This window comes from Pyrus communis, chromosome 8, assembly GCF_041283825.1.
Source record: "Pyrus communis isolate YQ-2024b chromosome 8, ASM4128382v1, whole genome shotgun sequence".
NCBI lineage: Eukaryota > Viridiplantae > Streptophyta > Magnoliopsida > Rosales > Rosaceae > Pyrus > Pyrus communis.
In genome coordinates, this window is record NC_142572.1 from 13,548,230 (window position 1) to 13,558,078 (window position 9,849).

The 9,849-nt window shown below is 35.9% G+C and overlaps 1 protein-coding gene across 3 annotated transcripts; it reads right to left on the reverse strand.

The window, feature by feature from the left end:
- Window positions 1-4,028: 4,028 nt before the first annotated feature.
- On the reverse strand, window positions 4,029-9,442 carry LOC137717295 (cysteine-rich receptor-like protein kinase 29). Of its 3 annotated transcripts, none has more exons than XM_068456604.2 (7): window positions 8,498-9,442; window positions 8,079-8,201; window positions 7,780-7,898; window positions 7,487-7,697; window positions 7,108-7,345; window positions 6,803-6,953; window positions 4,029-6,686 (listed from the first exon to the last, which is right to left on the reverse strand). In XM_068456604.2, the coding sequence occupies exons 1-7, from the start codon at window positions 9,324-9,326 to the stop codon at window positions 6,360-6,362; spliced, it is 1,998 nt and encodes a 665-aa protein (XP_068312705.2). In that variant the 5' UTR covers window positions 9,327-9,442; the 3' UTR covers window positions 4,029-6,359. The 3 variants fall into 3 exon arrangements, with proteins under 3 accessions (XP_068312705.2, XP_068312704.2, XP_068312706.2); XM_068456603.2 differs by having other exon boundaries at window positions 7,780-7,901; XM_068456605.2 differs by having other exon boundaries at window positions 7,780-7,895; window positions 8,498-9,441.
- Between the last annotated feature and the right edge of the window lie 407 nt (window positions 9,443-9,849).

Below are 9,849 nucleotides of genomic sequence, written 5' to 3' on the forward strand. Positions count from 1 at the left end.
GAAAAACCTAAAACATTTTCAAAATTTAAAGAGTTTAAGGAGACATTCGAAGGAGAAATGGGAAAGACGATCTGTTGCATACGTACGGATAATGGAGGAAAATATACCTCGAATGAGTTTTCCTGGTATCTACGAGAATGTAGAATACGTCACCAGTTCACATGTGCTAACATGCCATAGCAAAATGGCGTAGTGGAAAGAAAGAATCAACATCTTGCAGAGATATGTCAAGGTATGCTCCATGCCAAGATTGTACAAGGAAGGTTTTTGGGCGAAGCAATGAGAATTGTAGCTTATGTGATCAACAGTCTTCCTCAACCCAGGTTAGAATTTGTCTCACCCTTTGAGAAACTGTGGGATATGAAACCTACAGTTAGTTACTTTTAAGTCTTTGGCTGTGTGTGCTACGTATTTGTTCTAAGTCATTTACGTAGCAAGTTTGACAAGAAGGCGTAGCAAGTTTGACAAGAAGGCAATCCGATGTATCTTTGTGGGATACGACAACCAAAGAAAATGTGGAAATGTTGTGATCCTACGAATGGAAGGTGTTACACATCACGAGATGTGGTGTTTGATGAAGCATCTTCTTGTTGGTCCTTAGAAAATGATGTGTTGCCTGATTCGAGAGAGATAGAAGATAAGTTGCAGCAAAAGATGGGGGAGCAAATTGTTCGAATCCAGTCGAGACCAGATAAGTCTGAAGATTCACTTGATGGTGATGGTGTTGAGTAAGCAATGCCCAAAAACCCTTGGCAAGCTGACATATATCAACAACTAGAAGAAGATAGACCTAGTGAAGTGGAAGTATCAACTCCACAATCACAACTAAAGAGGTCAACAAGAATCCGGAAGCAAAATCCAAGATACATCAATGCAGCCATAGAAGAAGAAGCAGCTGAACCTGAGCGGTTCAAAGTTAGGAAAAGAGGTCATTGCAGCGGAGCTAAATCAAGCTTGGAATCTTGCCAAAGCAAAGAGATGTGAAACCCATATCATGCAAATGGGTGTGTAAGAAAAAGCTCCGTCGTTAACTCGGCATGGAGGAAGAATGAGCTGGTGTTGAGAGGGAGTGTTGAAAGTACAACACCAGCCCATAACTTAAAGTCCAGCCCATTATGAAGTCTTGATGTTCTAGATGAATTATACATGGGATTTTGCTAGAAAGCTCTAGCAAGCATAACAGTGGATCACTAGCTAGAAAGATCTAGCTATTTGTACAATTGTGAGGTTGTCATGCAAAGCCTATGTCGGTGGGCTGATTGTAGAAATACCTAGAATATGGCTAGGATGAATTTGAGCCATGTTAACCGACTTAGTAAGTCGGCAAACCTCACTATAAATATGTATGTATGTGTGTAACCAAACAATCAAGTAGCCAAGAAGCAAGTAGGCAATCAAGTAAGAGTGAGAAGCAAGAATAGTCTTGTAGTAGTGTGAGTGATCTAGAGTGTGTCTCTAGAAAGTAAGTGAGTGTCACTGCTTCTAAAGTCTCTTTTAGAGTTTGTGTGCTGTAATATTTTGTGTGTGTAATACAAGTAATTTTTTTACTTGTGTTGTCTCTCTAACACTTGTGTTAGAGTTGTGCACTCTATGTTGTTCCCCAACAAATTCACCATCCACGAAATTCGAACGTAAGATCTCTTACTTACAAGTGAGGATGAATACTACCAAACCGTAGTACTGAGTGGTGAGACAATATGGAAGTTAAAGGGAAGGGAAGAGACAAATAAATGGAAGAACAAGACTAAGAGCCATTGACCAAAGATCATATCCACGCGGCTGCGACAATATGGAAATTAAATGAAATTTATGGAAAGAGATCCTCTTCGGATTCCCTTCCAAAGCCTAAGGATCAAGTGATTCGGGCTTTTAAAATTTGATCCAACGGTTAAAAACAGAGAAGTTAGTAAAAACTTTTAAAAGATACAATAATTTTTAGCCGTTGAATCAAATTTTAAATGCCCGAATCACTTGATCCCTGGGTTTTGAAGGGAAAGATTTGGAGAGGATCGCTTTCCGAAATTTATAATGTCCTTGTACTTAGATCTTCAAAAAACAATATTTTTCATGAATTAAACATCCCATTAGCCATAGAATATGTTCTTCTCATGTTGTTGAAGTGTTAAATCAATTTCCTTCACAATGTTGGGAGAAGGAAAGGTCATTGCATTTCAAACACTCCTCAATGCTTAGATTAATTTATGACTTATCTTTGACCACGCTTTCTAGATATCAATTTTAATTTTACTTTGCCCAATGTAATTTAAAAGCCATAAATTAGTTTGCTCTTTGAAACACAAAATTCATTCTACTTTGCCACTTGAAACTCGATTTTAATCTCATTTACCCCCTGAAACTTAAAAATCATCATTTTACTTTATACAACTCAAAATTCGCTTCACATTTATCTTAATTCTATTAATTCCATTAAGTGGCCTTGATTTGGTCTACCAAATTAATCATTTCTTTTTTATTTATTTTTTTCCATCTCTACAACTCAAGCACAGCAACCCAAAAAAATCTACTTCATAGTTTCTTCTTGTATATTTTATGATTATTGAATGTTAACGCATATAGTGACGAAGCCATGAATTGGTGGATGAGGGGCGAAATTTAAAAGGGTAAAATGTTCCAAAAAATTTTAGACTACCAATCTTTTTAAATAATAGATAATATTAATGTCGTTCATAGTTTATCGATATAATTTGCCAGCTAAGTTTCATGTAATGAAAACATTGCATAATAACTTCACTATCAATAAAAGCAATCGTTGCCGAAATGTTCGAAAAAATAAAATCCAATTAAACAAAATTTCACCCTTTCTTATAGTATCAGTTAAAGAAATTTTTTTATAATTATCAATAAAACAAAGTTCTTATATACCACTTCTTATAGTATCAATTAACAAAAATTATACGGAAATATAATTTCAAGGATGGTTATTTCGAGAAGATTTTTTTTTTTTTTTTATATGGAATAAGGTACTTTGTGGAAAAAATAGATAGTATGTACGTACTAAAAAGCAAATTATCTATGTAAAAAAAGCCAGCAGAAAATTACTGTTCATCGTGTGCACCACTTATTAACAGTAAAATGGCGGATTTATCCCTGATTAATTAATGTTATTTCATGTTTGCCCTTGCCTCTTTCCATGTAGTCACCGCGTCGTCATCTTCTTCGTGTGCAACTCAGTTCGTTTTCTCCGCATGGTCATCTTCTTTGAAATTTTAGGAATTTATAGAGCATTTACTAACCCGTAATTGAAATAAGGATAAGGAATCTGATTCTGATTACGGATTATACATGATTTTACTAAAATTGGGAGGAATCAAAAGTGCATGGGGCCCACACAAAAAATGGAATCCAATTCCTGAAATTGGAGGATTTGGATTCCCAACATATATAAAGTATTTGGATTCCGGATTGCCCAAGCAATCAGAATGATAATTTTTTCCCCTTTATGCCCTCACTTACTTTCATTATTTCTAAGATTATCCTTTTAACCCTAGACTTATTTTTCTGAAAATGCTTCTAACAAATTCTTTCCATGTCTTTCTAGGCTTTTAGCTCATTAAGCATAATTCTATGCTCATTCACATTATGCACAACTCTATACATATGCCGAAGAGAAAAAACTACAACTTAAGCAAAAAAATTTAGATATTAAAGTCAATACTTAAATTTATTAAAAAAAATAAACAAAATCATTTTAGTATGTCTATGAAATAAAAAAACAATTTAATTTTTTCTTACTATTATATACCATATCAAATTTTATTAAAAAAAGTATATAAAATATTTGATTTGAACATTGTAGTAATCATACCAGTTTATATTCCGATTTTGTTGAATTAATAAACAGCTTTATAAAATTCTATTTCGATTCCGGACAATTTTAGTAAATAACTTCAACAAGCATCTGATTCTAATTCCACCTCATTTTAATTCCATCTAATTCATTCTCAATTCAATTCATCTCAATTTTATCACGGATTAGTATATGCACTATTAATTCGTTTCTGTGTTGCATGTTTAAGATTCGTCTTCGTAATGGTCATTTGAGGCTGAAAGAACTGGAGTTGTTGCGGGTAGGCTCGAATTTGGGTGAGAACTGTGAAACTCTAATCCTAATTTACCACTGTTTTTAGAGCGGTAATTGGACTATTTATTTATCGCTTTTTTCTTTTTTCTTTTTTTTTTTCAATTTTGTGTTGATTCGAAGGAATTTTGGTTTTTAATTTTGTTTATGTATCTGCAATTTCGGTTTATACCCTGAGTTTGACGGATCTTGATCAAGAGCGCAGTTTATTGACGAAGAGAAACCCAAAATTCGAAGAAAAATTTAAACCCTGAGTTTTACGGCAGAATTGGGCGGGTAATTTTGTGATTAGCAATTGATTTTATGAATTGATTGATGGGTTTGATTTCTGGATTCTCTTTTCTTTGTTGAATTTTCGCAGATTTTAATTTTTAAAATCTGGTTTTTGTTTATTGATTGCAGAGGTTGTATTTGTATGTTACATAGCTAGACTATGTTCAATGAGTTTGATTTCCACTGGGTACTAAATGCTGTTGCTGCTGCAATAACATTATCTAATTTCAAATTCTGTGTACTAAATGCTAGCTTTCAGGATTTAGTTTTTTCTTACATTTGGAGATTGCAATTGCGGTTGTGGCTATTGGACATGGAGATGTATATATATCAGTGCACTGATTGGTAGAGACCTACAAATCAAGCCACCATTTTTTCGTTCTTCTTAGGCACATTTATTCCGTCAAGAAACCAGAAATGAGAATGGCAGTTGCATGTCTTAGTAGCAGGGCATAGAATATTGCCGCCATTTTTCGGAACAAAGAGAACGGGAACTGCCGTTCGGCTTCGTGAGACGCCCCACGAAAGTTTGTTTGAATTATTTTGGGTAGTTTAAATTACAAGCAAACTAGGAAGTAGGAAGATCAAACAAACAACTGTGTAGGTTTGAATATTAAAAACTGTTGGTGATTTGCTGTTATGATTATGGATGTTTTGTCAAACTGTTGGGAGATTTCCTCCTGTCAATAATCATTCTGAATGCATTCTTTATGGAGTCCAGTCAACCTTTCTGATGATTGTCCACAACCAATTCCCAGTTGAGAAAATGATTTTGCTGCTCCAGGTATATATTTTCATGTTCAGATAAAAACTACCCCCAGGCGTCATGTTTTATTCGAACCTTTGGTCGATGAATGGTCAACACTTCAGAGCACTTCCATCGGAGCAGTTGACAAAGCTTATTGGTGAGCGATGGAAAAGCACAGGTATCCTTACAGAAGCGTAGGGCTTCTTTATTGAAATAAGACTCATTTATTTCACATTTTTAATTTTCAGTTAATTTTTTTGTTTCTAAGTTCATTGATGCTGCAATATTGTTATAGATGATACCTCTCTTTCGAACAAGATTGTTTGTGGTTTACAATCTTTTAGAATAGGTCTGCTGTATTTAGATAGTTCTATGACAAAGAGTGGATGCATATACCTCCAAAGGAGGTTCTTTACTTTCCGAGAGAAAAGACATGACCTTCTAATTTGGTCTTTTCTCCCACACTTTCCAAATACCATCAAAATCTTACAATTTGCCATTTTCTAATTAGCTTCAGAATTTTCGTGAGACTGAATATTTCGTGAATTTGATCATTGGAATTGGTTTTGAAAACCGTTCAGTAAATTCAGAGCAAGCTATGAAGGAGAAAAGACCAAAGTAGAAGGAGGATATTCTTTTAGAGGTGAGTCATGACCAAAACTTGCACCGACTCTAGGGCAATTCATAAATTTTTCTCACAATACATGATTATATTTCATTCAGGCATGTCATTCTTTATCTAAGTATGTCTATGTATCAAAAAGCAAGAAAAAGATCAAGTAATGAGATACACCTGGCTAATTGAATGAAAAGCACTTTGATTTGATTTTCAATTGAACACCCTTGGATTGTTTGTTTGAGTTCGAATTTAGGAGGATTCAATTTCATAATACTATAGCTTTTATTGTCCAATTATGCATGAGCTAGGATTTAACACTGCCTAATTAGTAGCTACTTATCTTTTATGCCTAAAAGAAGGTTGGAGATTAAAGAAAGGAATATGTCTGAAAGGAATATTTCAGGAGGCTTAGCTAAAAATAAGCCTTATTTTAACGTGGACTACCGCTAGAATAACAGGAAAAAAAAGGCCAATTGATCCCAATAACTTGAGATTAATCAGAACCTGTATACATAAACAATGAATCGCATAAAAATGAATGGACAAAAGTGTTACCAAACAACAACAAACATTTCATTCCGTCATCCGTCAACTAGTGAGGTTGTGACTTGGAATCGAAGCTATCCATGCAGCATATATTTGACAGAGTTGCTTTTAGACAGATCTAACCTTGTCACACCAGAATTATCATCCCATGCCAAAGACATGTCAGATGAGGATTCAATGCCACCATCCATAAAAAATGCTGGTTGTGAGGGTACTGGAAGATCAAGAGAGTTGCTAGTAAGCATGAGAATAACTGCAGCCATGGTTGGCCTATCAGCTATATTTTGTTGCACACATAATAATCCTAGGTTGATGCATCTCATTATTTCTGGTATTGAACCACTCTTCAACATGGGATCTATTAAATTTGAAGCTGTGTCCTCATTCCAACTTTTCCATGCCTGCATAAGTTTGAGAATGGTTAGAAATTACCAAGTCGGATAGGACCTTTCTTTCGTTAGTTTAATCTTAATAAATTGCAGGGATAAGGTATAGCCCAGCTTTTTGTGTTGCTTACATAGCTTAGAAGGTCCTCCACGTTCCCACCGTGACGGAAAGAACTATTTTTCTGTCCAGTAATTATCTCCAAAACTAACACACCGAAGCTATATACATCGGACTTAACAGAAAAGTGTCCGCGCATCACATACTCAGGTGCCATGTAACCACTGCATATCAATGAAAGCAAGATTAGTTGTTAATATATTTGAAACTTGTAATAGTTATGCCTAAATTATCTTGTTGTGTGCTCTTAATTTACTTGTATTGTTAAATGACATGAACTTTGAGATTATAAGCCGTACAAGATCTGCTAGTACTTACTAAGTCCCTACAACTCGACTGGTATCACCTTGTGTTTGATCAAGATCAAACAGTCTTGCCATGCCAAAATCTGCAATTTTGGGTTGCATTTCTGCATCTAACAAAACGTTACTTGCTTTCATATCACGATGAATTATTCTAAGACGAGAATCTTCATGAAGGTAAAGGAGTCCTCGCCCAATTCCTAATATGATCTTGTAGCGACTGTCCCACTCCAAATGTGCACGCCTGATCGGATCTGCACATTCAAGCAAGAAGACTATATAATAATGACAGTTATTGACGTTTGTTGCAGTGTACTCTTTTTGGGAAGCATTTACATAGAAGAATTTACAATACATTCCAAACTAAAACCAGCAATCCAAGTTCTCAACCCTACCAAATATGAAATGATCGAGGCTTGCATTAGGGACAAACTCATAGATAAGAAGCCTTTCGTTTCCTTCCAAGCAGAAACCAAGGAGCCTAACTAAATTGCGATGTTGAAGTTTGGCTACTAACGTGACCTCATTTTTAAATTCTATATCTCCTTGTGCAGAATCTCTAGAAAGCCTTTTAACCGCTATTTCTTCTTGGTTCAAAAGCCTACCCTGCATTCAACCACCATCTGAATGTTGACTTATTTCTCACAATAATAATTTAACTGACGTCTTTAATGATACGATTCATTACCCTGTAAACAGTACCAAATCCACCTCGTCCAAGCTTATTGGCTTCAGAAAAGTTATTTGTAGCCGTTCTTATGGAGGCAAGGTCGAACTGCAAGGCTTCTGTATCAAGAATTTCATCTGCTTCTTTGCATGAGAGAGATGCAAAATGAAACCAAAAACTAAATAAGGCCATTTCATGCATAATTAATTAAACGGATACATGTATGTTAATGTTTGAGTTTAAGTTCTTATATCAATAGTAGGTGTTCCATGAGGCCATTCTGTTTCATGGGAAGTAAAAACTAACTGATCTAAACTTACCTCCAAGTTTTGCCTTTATCTTCTTCACTCTCAGATAAATGCAGATCGATATAATTAGTACCAAGGACACAACTGTTGTGACAACCGTAATGATCACAGTCCGAGAAGCATTACTCTTCTTTCCTGCACAAATCAGAAATATAGCTTCTCTGATCATATCGGATTATATATGGGCCTGGATTTTCAGTTATCTAAATCTTTTCTATCACTAGGTATAACGAATGATAATTTATTAAACTTTGAGAACCAATTTACAAATTAATTTGTTTCTAGTTGGTGCTACAATCCGAGGGAAAGAATCAGACATATTACTCCGAATAAGGTGGGATAGAAAAATGATGCCAAGATGTCCGATTTGCATCTCAAATAATTAAACCACATTTTTTTCAAAGAGTAATGGAACTTGACATATGTAATACCTCCTGGAATCGTGGTATTGGCAGGTGGTGGTGCTAATGGTGCGGATGGTGGTGGTGTCTCATTTGTATCTCCAACAAAGGGGATATCTTCATACCTTAAGCTACAGCTTGGGGTCACAGCTCGCACACCAATTGATCCATTACAACATGATCCAAGACCTCCCGAAGCAGACTCTAAGCAATCAATACAACCTTGCTCGGACAAATCTGGGGTGCACTGAGCAAGACCATATATTGTTATATTAGCACTTGGAATGGTTGCGTTTCCTGATGCAAACTTCCAAAGATGACCACCCCTTGCTGCTTTGGCTCCTAGTCCATTAAATAAGATGACCACCCCTTGATTGAAAGCATCCAAGCCCGTGGATACATTCTTTGTATTGAAAGCGTAGAATCCCGGACTAGTTGCCATTATGCCATATATGGAGCGGTTTGAGTAGCGTAACATACAATCGGGTAACCATCCAATTGCCTCCTTCTGGTTAGGACAATTATTCGTGAGACCGTTTGCAGCGCCAGAAAGGCAGCTACCGCAAGTTTCCTTTTTAATATCTAGTCGACAGAGCCCGATTGCATAAACTTTGTCGTTGTTTTCGCCAAGGGAGGAATTGTAAAAGCCGTAGCCGTTGTTGGCATCGAATAAGTTGGAGAGGGTGCCATTGAGGTTTGTTTGATAGGTGCTGCCAGTGGTGTAGTTGCCTTTGTTGTCAAAACAGTGGGCTGCTGGAATTTCATTTCCAAGCTGGGCTTGAGTGAAATTAACGTTGATGATGAGTACCAAGCTTTGTGTACAAAGGACCAATAATCTGATTAATCTTGAGGAAACCATGGCAAAAGTTAAAAGAATACTGTGATCGTCAACTGCATAAATGCTAATTAAAAGCCAATGGGAGGAGCATTCTCACGAGTTCCTGACTATTTTAATTATTTGAAATTTTGACTGGATTGGGTCTGGTAGACTTCTGACTAAGACAACATGAAATATTGTGGACATGTGAGGTGTCGCCGCCGCGGTTGAAAAACCGTCCAATCCAACTTCTTGCGTGTTGGAATTGTAGGTGCTGTCGGAGTAAAACGCAGTCTCGGCCCTTTTGCGTATTAGTGAAGAATTATCTATTCTAAATTTGACGAGATACAGTCAAATAATTGACCCTCGATTTTGCTTTATTTAAATCACTGCCATCACATCTGTGGCTGGGTTAGAGGGTGGATCCCACAATTTTATATAAAAAAAATAATTTTATTTTTAATTTTATAATATTTAATTATTTTTTAATCTAGTTGGACTAAGGAGTGTAGCCCATCTTAAGCCACGTCAGCATTTAACAAAAAAATTAACAGAAAAACTGACA